Raw genomic sequence first — 13,752 nt, 5'->3', positions numbered from 1 at the left:
ACTGACAATTACAGCAAGTTCCCCATGCTTCAAAGCTGTTGGGGTACCGATTAAGCGGAAGTACTTGCTCATTCTGAGTTTTTTTCCTTCGTCACTTCTGGTTTTTCCTGCAAAACAACTTGACCAATTTAGACTATTTTAGAGGTGCTGCGTTTCCAGAGCGGTCTCCATCTGACTTCTCATTTAACCATCGGACGGTCAAGTATGAGTCTTGGATGTCTGCAACAAAAACGGGGTGGGAGGAGTCAAGGTCTGACTCAACTCCATGCAGATTCCACACTCACCCTCCCTCTGTCTCCTCCAGGTTTCCGCAAGCCGTGGATGCCTTTGACATTATGACCGCAGAGGATTCCACCGCAGCCATGAGCAGCGACTCGGGCGCTGCGTCCTCTGCAAAGGTGCCGGAGGGCGTGGCGGGCGCGCCCAACGAGGCGGCGCTGCTGGCACTGCTGGAGCGCACAGGCTACAGCATGGTGCAGGAGAACGGGCAGCGCAAATACGGCGGCCCGCCGCCTGGCTGGGAGGGCCCGCACCCACAGCGCGGCTGCGAGGTCTTTGTGGGCAAGATCCCGCGCGACGTGTACGAGGACGAGCTGGTGCCCGTGTTCGAGACCGTGGGCCGCATCTACGAGCTGCGCCTCATGATGGACTTCGACGGCAAGAACCGCGGCTATGCCTTCGTCATGTATTGCCACAAGAACGAGGCCAAGCGCGCTGTGCGCGAGCTCAACAACTACGAGATCCGCCCGGGACGCCTGCTGGGCGTGTGCTGCAGCGTGGACAACTGCCGCCTCTTCATCGGGGGCATCCCCAAGATGAAGAAGCGCGAGGAGATCCTGGAGGAAATCTCCAAGGTCACGGAGGGCGTGCTCGACGTGATCGTCTACGCCAGCGCGGCCGACAAGATGAAGAACCGCGGCTTTGCCTTCGTGGAGTATGAGAGCCACCGCGCCGCCGCCATGGCGCGCCGCAAGCTCATGCCTGGCCGCATCCAGTTGTGGGGCCACCAGATCGCCGTGGACTGGGCCGAGCCCGAGATCGACGTGGATGAGGACGTGATGGAGACCGTGAAGATCCTGTACGTGCGGAACCTCATGATCGAGACCACCGAGGACACCATCAAGAAGATCTTCGGCCAGTTCAACCCGGGCTGCGTGGAGCGTGTCAAGAAGATCCGCGACTACGCCTTTGTGCACTTTGCCAGCCGCGAGGACGCCGTGCACGCCATGAACAACCTCAATGGCACTGAGCTGGAGGGCTCATGCCTTGAGGTGACGCTGGCCAAGCCCGTGGACAAGGAGCAGTACTCCCGCTACCAGAAGGCGGCCAAGGGTGGCGGCACGGCCGAGGTGGCAGCGGTGCAGCAGCCCAGCTACGTGTACTCTTGCGACCCCTACACGCTGGCTTACTACGGCTACCCCTACAACGCGCTCATCGGGCCCAACAGGGACTACTTCGTGAAAGGTTAGTGGGGGCAGTTCTCCTGGGTAGGCCCCCGAGAGACACATCTGCTAGGCAGGCAGTGACAGAGGTGTTGTGGCTGTAATTGACTGAGCTGGTAGACGCTGACCCCTTATCCACCGCTGTTTGGGTGTCAGTTCTGTATCCTGTTATTTGCTGGCACTGAAGGCATTCACTTGTATAGCATTGAGAGAGATTCAGATCGTTCTTATGTATGGGGTGAACGGTAAAATCATGGGGGTATTATGTAAGCTCTTCTTGGATGGTGCCCTTTCAGGATCTACCCAATTGGGGGCTCGTCTCTAGGTACTTAGGTTAAAATCTACTTGTGAAATTATATCTTTAGCATATTGGAAAGTAGGGGGCACAGTGTTGTTGGTTTGGGGTTTTTTTGTTGTTTTTAAATCATTGGCTAGGGTACAATGAAACTAAGCATTATACTAGGAAACAAAATACCCAGGTTCTGGGTCCTGCTCTGAGAATAATTGGCTCTGTGACTTCAGTCAGTCTCTTCAACCTCCCTAAGCTTGTTTTCTCATGCATAAAATGAGGAAGGTGAACCACCAGATCCACTTTCAGTTCTAACTTTTATACAATCTGTAAACGTTTTTCTTTATTGAAATTGCAATTGCTATCCTAGGAACTCACTCTGCAAGTTCATCTCTTGCATCAAGCAGACATGCTTATGATGCAAATCTGGGCTAGAATAGAATGTTTGAAGCATCTTTACCAGCTCATTGAAGAACAAAGGTGTGTAGCCCCCTGCAACTTAGACTTGGGGCAAACACCTAAATGCCGAGAGCCTTCAGTTAAGGTCTGCCTCCTGTACTGTCACTGTTGGTTGCTCATCATTTTTTTGTATTGTTATTATAAGCAGGCAGCATAAGAGGCCGGGGTCGAGGTGCAGCTGGCAACAGAGCCCCGGGTCCCAGGGGTTCCTACCTCGGGGGATATTCTGCTGGCCGTGGTATATATAGCCGATATCATGAAGGGAAAGGAAAGCAGCAAGAAAAAGGATATGAACTTGTACCGAATTTGGAAATCTCTACTGTCAATCCAGTTGCCATTAAACCTGGTACAGGTCAGTATAAACCAGAGTGAGAATGCATCCATTCAGCCTAAACCCCAACCCTCTCTTTGAAGTGACCCCAAACCTACCTCGTGCTCGTTCATCTGCACATGGGTTCCTCTTCTCATAGGCAGCCAGAGATTAGGCAAAGAATGGGCCTCCTGGCCTTTCTCATCTGGAACGTAAAAGGATGATCTAGTTCTGACCATGCTCAACTCAGATTTTCTAGTAGTGGGTTTTTCCAATGGATGTCACCAAATGTTAGGCTTTTTCTCAATCTATGACTGAGTCGGCAGAGTTGGAAGAATATGAGGCTCTTCTGTATCTTCTACCAGTTAAAAACTGTCTTTCTTACTCAAGCCTATTTCTGCCCCAGTCATTAGAAGCCAGAGGGTGGAGCTTATTGCCATTCTGAGAGTTGTAGAAAATTCCCCTCTGAGAGCAAATAGCACTACTTGTCCCTTGTCATAGTCTTAACAAACCAAAATGCCTGTGAACCAGACAGCGGTGAAAGCTTTTGCAGCTGCTAAATTGTCCAGATTCTAATTCCCAGCACTCGTTTCCTCCTCTTGCTGAATCAGTAGATTGGGAGTACGGGTGCTCAAGTAATTCATACCAGGGACCTTGAACTTGACTTTCACCTCCAGGCCTCACAAACCAGTTTGCTAATGTTATCAGTGCCCTTTGGTGAAAAAGGTCTTCTTTCTGATCCTAACCTGCAGGGAACTTCATTTAACCCCTCAGTGTGAGTGTAGCACAAACGCCTGATTAGCACACCCACTCAAGCTTCCACACACACAAAAAGCCAGTTGTGGGTAATCAGAGTGATCCTCCTCCACACCTCTTCCTGGTTTAACGGAGGGTAGGTTGAAGAGCTCTTCGAGAATATCCTCACTTTGAAGCTCAGTTACTCTGATTTTCTCCTGGTTGAAGATTTGTATGCTCTTTCTAGTTAAAGCAGTCAAGGAATCGGTGCATTTGAGGCATAGGTTTGCGTTGGCCACAAAGGGCTTAAAAGCATTTTCCCATAGAGCTTTCTTTTGAATTAATCTAGGGATAATGAGTTGTTTTTGTTTTTGTTTTGTTTTGCCTGTGAAAAAATTCTGCAATTTCTGCAGTTAAGTGAGTGAGAAGGAAGGAACTCTTTAGATTACATTTCCTTATAAATGCCATTGGTATTATAAGCAAGATCCCATATCTATCTGTAATTCCATAAAACAGAGCCTGGAGACAGGAGTTCTCACTTTTGCTTGTTGGGAAAGGGACTCCTATTGTCAAGTTGCAGTAGCTTAAACCATTTTTAAGCTACTGGTTGTGTCCTGGGGCCTGACGTAGAAATTCCTGTGAGGTTATAGCCAGAGCAATCCACAGTTACTTAGTACAATCCCACTGTAACTATACCTCATAACCTTCTCTGGGCCCCATCCCCTTGGCCTCTATTTCTGATTCATCCAGAAAATTAGAGGTGTTTTTTTTTAAGAAAACTACCAGGACCGTGGTGAAGTATCTGGGCACAAGACCATATGGTTGGAAAGAAAGGTGAAAGATCTGGTTAAGCTTTTAGGTATATTTTATTGAATGGCCATGCCATTGTTGAGCCTACAGTTAAATCTGTCTCTTTCCCTTAAATAAAATCAGCTTTCATTGGAATAAATATACCTACAGTTGGAGGAAAAACCATAAATGAAAGAATATTTTGTGTATGCATTTCATATTCTTGCTTATCCTTTCAACACATACACACACCATGCACTAACACAAACTCCCCCAAATCAGGGCTAGTGTTTTTTTCATTTTTACATCTCTTTATTATACATTGACATTCAATAACTGCTGTCTGTCTGAATCTCTGGTTGAAATGAGCCCTTTGGACTAGACTCACAGAAACACCTTCTTTGAATTGGCAGGTCACATCAAAAAACTAGTCACTACTGCTTCACTAGTATGAGTGGACATTAGAAAATTAGGGAATTTTCTGTCTTTTTATTCTGTATTTTTCCGTGAATCAATAATGTTGAAATCTGAAACACAGGGTGGGGAAGATGTACACAGACCTCTGAGTTCTCAGAATGAAACTTTCCACGTCACCTGTTTCTTAAAACATGGTGAAAGTGAAAAGGGCAGTAGGTCTGGTAATAAGTGAGGTGAGCGAAAAGGAAGGAACAGGTGGGCTTACTCTCAACTTGTTGAGCCTCAAGCCTCTGATCTCACTTATTATTCTGAGCCTGTTTTCTTTGTTCGAAGGCCCTTTCTTGCTCTGTAAGACATCAAGAGTAAGATTCAAAATGAGGTCTTTCTCTAGAAGCAGTGGGAAATGTTGGTGCCGAAACCTAACTCTAGACTTTCCTTCTGTGATGATTATTGGGAGCCTCCGCCCGACCCACATGGTTCCATTTGAAAGACAAGCAGAGGGAGTACCCGCCACCTCCCCTCTCTCCCTCTTGGGTAGCACCTCCTACCTGTGCTCTGAGAGCATACATTAGCAGGGAGAAGCCCATGACTGCCCAACTTGGTTTTCAAAAATATCATTGGGAAAGTGATGGACCTTCCTCAGTGACTGAAAATGCCTGACCTGTGTTTCCCTGTTACTTTTCTCTTTCAGTGGCCATCCCTGCCATTGGGGCCCAGTATTCCATGTTTCAGGCAGCGCCAGCTCCTAAAATGATAGAAGACGGCAAAATCCACGCAATGGAGCACATGATCAGCCCCATCGCCGTGCAGACAGACCCGGCCAGTGCTGCCGCTGCTGCCGCCGCCGCTGCCGCCGTCATTCCCACTGTGTCAACGCCACCACCTTTCCAGGTAGACTTCATGGTGCGGTCCTTGTAATTTGTGTGTGAGGCTTGGCCTCTCTCTATCATGGATTCATTTAATATTCAGCAGGAGAATTTACTCTGTGCTGAGCTCTCTGTTAAAACTCTGGGATTGGGTGACAGAAAAAAACTAATATAAATCATGACAGGACAGAAAGGTTTATAAAGATAAATTTTTAAAATCTATTAAAAATGTATTTAGAATATTTAAAAATTTATTTTAAAATTTTTAAATAATAAATACACTAACATTATCACTGTATTAAAGATGGGAAGCAATGTGCAAAAATGACATGTAATTTCTCAGCGTCATCATATTGTACGTACTATATGTTTTATGACTGGGTAATTGTAACTCTTCTTTTTATTGTTTTAGCATGGACACACAAAAGTCTAGGGAGATAGTTCCCATTTTCCCATTCAAATTGCAGTTCAATGAAGATTTTTTTTGTTATCTCTCTCTCTCTCTCTCTTTCTCTCTCTTTCTTCTCCCTCTTAGTATGTATGTGTGTGAATATATACATAGTATTTGTATAGTTCTATATATAAGTAAGTTTGTACATGGAGAGAAATAGTTGCAGAGAAGCAGATATAGGAAACTGTAAAATCTGCCCTTAATCCCCTCCTCCAACCATAGCCAACTATTACCACATCTCCCATTCTAATCTCACTATTCCAGCCTCCTTCCCCACCTTTGCTCAAGTGTTCTCTTATCTAGGGTTTCTTTTGTCTCATCTCTTCTGTAGAGTTTTTCCCAACCACCTAACCTGAGACATCGTCTCTCCTGCACTTCTCGTTATCTACATGTTTACTTGGCACATGACTACCAATACGTTCTGTCACCCCACTTACAATGAAACTTTTCCAGACCAACAGCTGTATCTTACATTTCTTTGTATCTTTAGTGCATGGCTCATAGGGAATACCTAGAAGTGACAAGTCCTTCATCCAAACAGAAAAAAAGTCTTGTTAAAGCTATTCTTTGTGAGGCAGTGAATCTCAAATACTTTATCAATCAACAAGCACGAATATTCAGGCCTGGGGCCTCTTTTCTAATTGGATAAAAGTTATCCAGGGAACGTGTTTAAAAAACAGATTCTTAGACTCAAACCCCAGAAGATTCCAATTCACAGAACTGAACTGGGGTTCTGGAATCCGTGTTTTGTACAAGCTCTTCAGTGATGCTGAAACAGAGCCAGGCTTGTGAGCACCGACCGCAGTAGGTCTGTTAGTTGCATTTGCCCATGTGATTACCAATCTTGACTGCATTATTCAGAAAAGTTAGAGTTAATTCATCCATCAATATGTCATACTGTGTTCGTTCTTTAACTCAGGACTTCCTGAAGCCAAAAAAGGAATGGGTTGTAAATAACTCACTGTAGAATGACAGCTAAGTGTAGTTATTACTTGTGTACTGTAAATATCTACAGTTAACCTACGTGCAATACTTGCTGGAATTCCGGTAATATTTCTAATTCCTCCTTGTTGAGAAACTCATCAACTTTTGTCGTTGGCATGTAGCATCAGTTCTGATTAGGTCCAAATTACAGGCCTCACAGTCCTCTTCAGAATAGCAGACTGTTTCCATTTTATGTCACTCTGCTCTGGATGTCACCATCATAGTCTTTATTCAAAGTCTTTGTTTATGAATTTTTCAATGTACAATCCTTATCAATTGGTTTCTTTGGAGATTTTTTCCCTCCGGCGTATTCTACAGAATGCCCGGTGCCGCTTACTTATTTAACCTGGGGATGGCTTCTTTGCGTGTGTGTGGCTTGGGTGCTGCCCCTCCAGTCCAAGTACTCTGTGTCCTGCCTCTGAGTTCTCTGACCTTGGTTCTCTGCCATATTCAGTCCTCTGCCCCCTCTGTATTCTCTGCCAAATTGCAACAGAAGAAGGAGCATTTTATGCCCTAGTGATTGGTGAATATAACACCTTTCTGAGTGGAGCCACACTAGAAATCATTTCCCAGTACAGCTTCCAGAACCTTCCTGTGGAACACCCTCAGTCATCCCCTGTCTCACAGGTGCTCAGGGATGTTCCTGGTTAGCCATTTTATAGCCAAGATTTCAAATAGCCTTTATAAGTAATACAGAAACTATTTATTGGTGGAGGCAGTCATTTTTTCACATTGATTTCTCAAAGTTTTCTCAATCTTCACAACAAATCTGTGGTATAAGTAGAGCAAAGTTAGCCATTGCTGTTTAAAAGAAGGGAAAGCAGGTCTTTTTCTCTACCCCTCCCCTAATTCCTCCACTAAACCCCACCCCATCTCTGACCCCAGTGTTGGGCTGAATTATAGCATACGGAAAGGTTTCTCTCAGATGTCTTCTCTGCGATTTCTTCCCTTTGTGCCTTTGTCATTAAATAGATGTCCACACATTTGGAAAAGATTGTGTCTTGCTGTGATCCACAGTCTTCCCAATTCCGAAGCTTCTCTCCCTGGTTGTAAAGTGTTGCCCTTGAGATACTACTCATTGTTATAGGTGGTAGGAGGCAAGATAATGTAGGCTAAAAGTGCAGATTCCGGAGTCACACATCCCACAGCTTAAAAGCTGTGTCACCTTGTACAAGTCCTTTAACACTTCTGAACCTCCATATACTCATAGTGCCAGCTTCATCGGTGGTGGATGACTCAATAATGTCATACAAATAAGGCACTTAGAATAGTACCTGGTAGACCCTAATCTCTCAGTTATTATTATCATTAGTGTAATTATTATTTTGGTTACAGTTGGAAAAAATGACTCTTAGATTATGAAATTCCTTTGAACGTAATTTTGTGACTCTGATCTGCAGATTTTGTAAAGGAATGACAACATACTCCTTTATAGAAATCCAGGGGGAAATAATTTTTTTAATCTAATTCTCCATATATCCTGAATTGCTTATTTGAAGATGCATTAAGACATAACGACAATAGCAGCATTTGCTACAGGGCATTCTGTGGAAGATAAAGTGCACCAGATACTTTGTTAAATGTGTTTTCTTTTACCAAAAATCCCCTTTTCATAGCAAACACTTTGGGAAATACTGAACCCACAGTCTTCTCTCTCTATGCCTATTTGCTCTGAAAACGTAGTATTTTACACTTTCCAGTAGAGAGAAGGAAGTAACGGACTTTTATCGTCAGTGATGCCATCTACAGTGAGTCAGCCTTACGTAGCTTGTCTCCCACTTCCTTCTAATGTGAAAACTCCTCTTTATCCTTCAAAACCCAGCTCAAATGTCTCCACTTCCGAGATGCTTTCTCTAACTACTCAAGTTAGTTGGTTCCTTCCCAAAACTTTTACAACAATTTCTATATACAGTGGTGTTATATCTTACGTGAGAGATGGTGGAAACCATTATTATTTGGTGAAAATTGTGCATGATCACAATTTTTAAAAGACACAGCTTAAGAAAGCTTCCCCTTTGGAGATCTACCAGGGATGCCAAAAAAATGGATACAAGTGGACACTGGTAAACGTTGCTCAAGCAGTAGTTCGCCATAATCCAAAGTGTCTGTCTGGACCCTGATCGTAATCACTTTGAGTACCTCTTTGTTAGGCACGGCCGGAGGCTAGAGGACTGAGTCTGGAGACCAAGATTGGTCCATTAGAATTTATTTGGCGTGTTTGAGCTGTGGGAGGTCAGGCTGTGGCAGAGGGAAAAGATCATAACCTCTTCCAGCAAAGAGGGGTGTGGAGTTTTATAGGAGGGGGTAAATGATGCTGTCCCCCCTTCAATGACAAAGGGTTTCAGGGCATGACTAAGCCCTCCAGCTCCACACCCTGGGCCTGGTCGCCCAGGCCCCTAGGAGAATAAGCAAGACAGGATCATGGACAAGATGGCTTTCAAGATAAGGTTTCTGCTCCTGGCCTAAATATGGCGTAACTCTCTTGTAATTGCAGAAGTCAAATGTGTCCTGTATTCATCTTTTGTTACCAGCATATATTGAATATCACAATTTCAATACAGTTTTCCTTTCTTAAAATGTGTATACATTTTTTTGGCACCCTCTGTATATACTTTGTTCCATAATGTTGTCAGTCTATTCTCTTTGTTTTTGAAACATCCTGTTTCTTCAGTTAAGTATGAGTGAGGCAGCTGCCATGTATTTTAGGGCCATATTTTAGGAAAAATACTTATTTTTAGTTACAATGAGATCAACTGAGTAAAGGGTAGATTCTCAACTCCCTTCGCTAGCTCCCTCTGGGGTTTGTGCTGATTGAGTAGAAGGTGGGTAGGAGATTCTAGAGTAAATAAACTTTCCCTCAGCATTCCAGTTCTCTGTCACCAGTTGAATTTGAATTAGCCTTGAGGATGCAACTGCACCTTAGCTTAATGGCTCACAGCACTTAACAATAATTGTTATTTGTTTACCCTTCTACCTCCCCACCCTGAGAGTGGACACCTCCCTTTTTACCTCTGAGAGCTGAACAAATGAATGGAGTTGTTGAATGAATTAGGTGACTAAACAGGATAGGTACCTACAAGCAAGCAGTAAGGAATCTTTTCCTCTTCCTCAGGGCCGCCCAATAACTCCAGTGTACACGATGGCTCCAAACGTTCAGAGAATTCCCACTGCCGGGATCTACGGGGCCAGTTACGTTCCATTTGCTGCTCCAGCCACAGCCACGATCACCACACTACAGAAGAACGCGGCCGCTGCGGCCGCCGTTTATGGAGGATACGCGGGCTATATACCTCAGGCCTTCCCTGCTGCTGCTATTCAGGTTCCCATTCATGACGTCTACCAGACATACTGATTCTGATGACCAGAGCGGAGACAAACCACAAAACTACTACTGAAGGAACACTTTACTATTTATGAAGAAACAACGTGTTGGACTAGCACATATATGAAACCTGAAAGTGAAGAATGTAATCAAATATCATACTGAAATATTTTATACACATGAAGTTTCCATTAGTTTTTTAAGACTATTTTCAGTTTTGCAGGCCGGTGTTCATACATTTCTAAGAGACTTACAAAGGTTCGTACCTTAATACCATCTCTTAAAAATTTGTATGCTGTAGTACGTTTGTATAGAGGTTTTTGTTTTTGTATTTTTAAGGATATATTTTCAGTATGAAGGTTATTTTCTTAACTTCTGCACTCCAGAGATTTCTATTTTGTAGTACCTTCAATAATATATCAACTATATATTAAAAAGCACACTTGAGCAGCTAGGGAACTATTTTGAAAAATATATTCAATATTTAAAGAAACAAACAATAGTGCTTTAAAAATACTACATAAAACATTATTTTAAAAATTATACTGGAAAGTGCAATTTTAAAATTTCTGCTGGCATTAAGGGTTGACGGTGTTACCGTGTGTTATCCACGATGGTTCTATTTTTTTAAAGAAATTAAACACTCGATCTCTCCTTAAGCCAACATTGAAAAGACTTGTCACACTTCTGAGTCCAAACACTGGAAACCTGCCACCATTACCCTGGGCCCCTGCTCTCTACGTGTCTTTGCTCTTAAACACGTTCCCTCCTTCCTCCCCTAGTCTTGCCCTCTTTCTATCCCCAGTTCCACCTCCCTGTGTGGCAAGTCTAGGGCAAATGAGTCACTGATAGAGAAACCATTGATGACTTTTATACTTCTTCCTGGGTTTTTGTTGGGGTTTTTTGTTTTGGTTGGGGAGGAATTTTCAATAGCAGACTATGTGTAAGCACAAGATTTTAACAGTTTGCATAAGACATCTTTGCATAGCTATTGAATTGTCCCATATAAAACTTCAATTCCTTTTCTAATGCTTTTATTTTATTTGTTTTTGAAGTATGAGTTTGTAGAGACAATGAATGTTATTGTAGACAAGGTCCCCAAAGACTCTTGTTGCAGAAAGTTATGCTTCTAGTTGCCTTATCATGTTTCATGTGGAATGTCTGTGGTAGTCAAGGGTGTTGGAAATACTGTGTTTATTGAACAGGGCTTTCCTCTGTTGCTGTGCACGTGGCAGGTGAACTGAATTGGGGCGTGCACATCCAAGAGGAGGAGAGAAGACCTGCAGGAGTTAAAAGATAGTTTGTAAATATCTCCTAATGCTCCTTTTTAGTTGTTTTATGTTCCTGAAGTTCATAGTATATTGTTTAATGCAAAAATGAAACCATTTTTATTTCAATGTTATTAAAAAGTTGTTTTATTAGGAAGTAAATGTATTGTTGCAGTGTTTTGTGCCTGTTTGAAGGCTTTTGTTTAACAGAGTGAATGTAAAATACAGTAAAATGTTAAGATTGTCATCTACTTTATGAAATACATCAACCTGGAATTTTTTGAAAGGCTCTGTCAAGGAAGCGAGGTGTGCAATAGGTAGCAAGTAACAGTTGTGTTTTCATGTCATATTAGAGATCCATAAAATCTTCCCACTCACGGAATTTTTGCTGGTGGCTGAATTCTTATTTCTAGATTAATAAATAGGATCATGCCTTAGCACATATTTTAGTTTTGTTTTAAATTTTAAATTAAGAGATTCCCAAATGGCTTTTTCCCCTTCTCGTCTTAAGGTGGGATGAATTTTTTATATATAAGCAATATTTATTTATTGTGTAAAATTATTGCGTGCCTGCAAAGGCCTTTAAATATTCCTAACATTCCTTTCCATCATTCTTAAATGACATAAAGTAATTGTGCAATGTTCCCGATGATGTACCCAGCAAGCTTCATCCAAACTCAATTCTGTTGGAATGAGCAGTCCAATATAATGCAGTTTGGATCAGATCATCCCTTGACTTTGTGTGAAAGAAGTACTCTCCGTCCAGTGTAGGATTGTCACAGAGGTTCACTGGATAAGATTCTGACCCAGCGGTCTTACTGTATTTTACATGTGCCTGTAAATTATTTGGGGGGAAAAAAGGTAATAAAAAGAAAAATATGATATCTTAACATGGCAAATACCAAACTACCTTAAAGACAAATGTTGGTGACATAGCCAGTTAAGTATCAGTGAGCCTCTTAACTATTTCTGTTTCAAAACCATTTCACGTACACTACTGAGGTAAGTTTATAACTTGAAATGTGAACTTTTTTTTTTTTTTAGGGTTAAGAACAAACTATATAAATGTACAAAAAAAAAAGCTATAGAGTTCTCTGTTTTCAAACATGCTAGAAGTTTAGTTATCTTTAGTTGCCTTGTATTTGAAAAGCTTTTAAATTTATTTAGAGCCTGCTCCATTTATAATACATTCTTAGGATGTACGTAGTAAATAAAGCTTTCTTTAAAGCAATTTCAAGACGTTCTCTTAAATTGTGTTTTCTTTTTTTATACTGATTTTTCCCCCCTAACAAAACTAGAAAAACCCTTACAGCATAGAAGGAATCGACTAATTCAGTATTTTCAGCTGGAGAAACCAGCAAGTTGCTATCATGTTTTTTGGTTTGGAATTACCACTGAAGACAGGGTACATAGTAAAAATTGTGAATTATCACTATATCACCTTGAGGTCAGGTGATTAAAGGTTGAACACTCGAATCTGGATTGTTCATTCTTGTTCTTTTTTTTTAAGATTTATTGGGGAAGGGGAACAGGACTTTATTGGGGATCAGTGTGTACTTCCAGGACTTTTTTTTTTTTTTTCCAAGTCAAGTTGTTGTCCTTTCAATCTTAGTTGTGGAGGGTGCCGTTCAGCTTCAAGTTGTTGTCCTTTCAGTCTTAGTTGTGGAGGGCGCAGCTCAGCTCCAGGTGGAGTTGCCGTTGCTAGTTGTAGGGGGCACAGCCCACCATCCCTTGCCGGAACCAACTGAGCCATCCGGGAGCTCAGTGGCAGCTCAGCTCAAGGTGCCGTGTTCAATTTTAGTTGCAGGGGGCAGAGCCCACCATCCCTTGCGGGACTCGAGGAATTGAACTGGCAACCTTGTGGTTGAGAGCCCGCATTCCAACCAACAACTGAGCCATCCAGGAGGCAGTTCAGCTCAAGGTGCCGTGTTCAATCTTAGTTGCAGGGGGCAGAGCCCACCATCCCTTGTGGGACTCGAGGAATTGAACTGTCAACCTTGTGGTTGAGAGCCCACTGGCCCATGTGGGAATCGAACCGGCATCCTTCGGAGTTCGGAGCACGGAGCTCTAACCGCCTGAGCCACCGGGCCAGCCCTGTTCATTCTTTTTCTAATGAGAAAAATCATCTGGATGGGAATAGGATATGGCAAAGCCTGTTATTCTTCTCTGTACTGAAGTTTGCGTATGATTCCGAGAGCTTTACACTCAGAACTCTAAATTGAGGCAGTTATGTAACATTGAGTTAGTTGTTTGGTGTTTTTTATGAAAGTGCTGGGGTGACCTGAATATGGGTCACTTCATCTGGAACCAAAGCCTTCTGTTTCTCATTTTCACAGTACACCGCAAGGTTAACCAGAACACTTCCTTCCCTTTTCTCTAAAGATCATCACTGACTTCAGGCAGTATCCATCAGCAAAGCC

At 42.8% G+C, this 13,752-nt stretch overlaps 1 protein-coding gene across 18 annotated transcripts in view; it reads left to right on the top strand.

Moving 5' to 3' along the window:
* The window catches only part of RBM47 (RNA binding motif protein 47), a 149,633-nt gene extending 137,064 nt beyond the window's left edge, over nucleotides 1–12,569 (top strand). For 14 of the 18 annotated variants that reach the window (XM_074324587.1, XM_074324589.1, XM_019751964.2 and 11 more), the window contains 4 exons: nucleotides 305–1,464; nucleotides 2,336–2,542; nucleotides 5,133–5,332; nucleotides 9,855–12,569. In XM_074324587.1, the coding sequence (XP_074180688.1) occupies nucleotides 336–1,464; nucleotides 2,336–2,542; nucleotides 5,133–5,332; nucleotides 9,855–10,094 (1,776 nt within the window). In that variant the 5' untranslated portion in view covers nucleotides 305–335 and the 3' untranslated portion in view covers nucleotides 10,095–12,569. The remainder of the gene's footprint in view (nucleotides 1–304; nucleotides 1,465–2,335; nucleotides 2,543–5,132; nucleotides 5,333–9,854) is intronic. The other 4 variants (XM_074324591.1, XM_074324592.1, XM_074324593.1 and 1 more) reach the window with 2 other exon arrangements.
* The last annotated feature ends 1,183 nt before the right edge of the window (nucleotides 12,570–13,752 follow it).

The sequence above is a fragment of the Rhinolophus sinicus genome, linkage group LG02 (assembly GCF_036562045.2).
Source record: "Rhinolophus sinicus isolate RSC01 linkage group LG02, ASM3656204v1, whole genome shotgun sequence".
NCBI classification, from domain to species: domain Eukaryota; kingdom Metazoa; phylum Chordata; class Mammalia; order Chiroptera; family Rhinolophidae; genus Rhinolophus; species Rhinolophus sinicus.
Note: the sequence above shows the minus strand (reverse complement) of the source record. Positions and strands in the feature narration are given on the sequence as shown.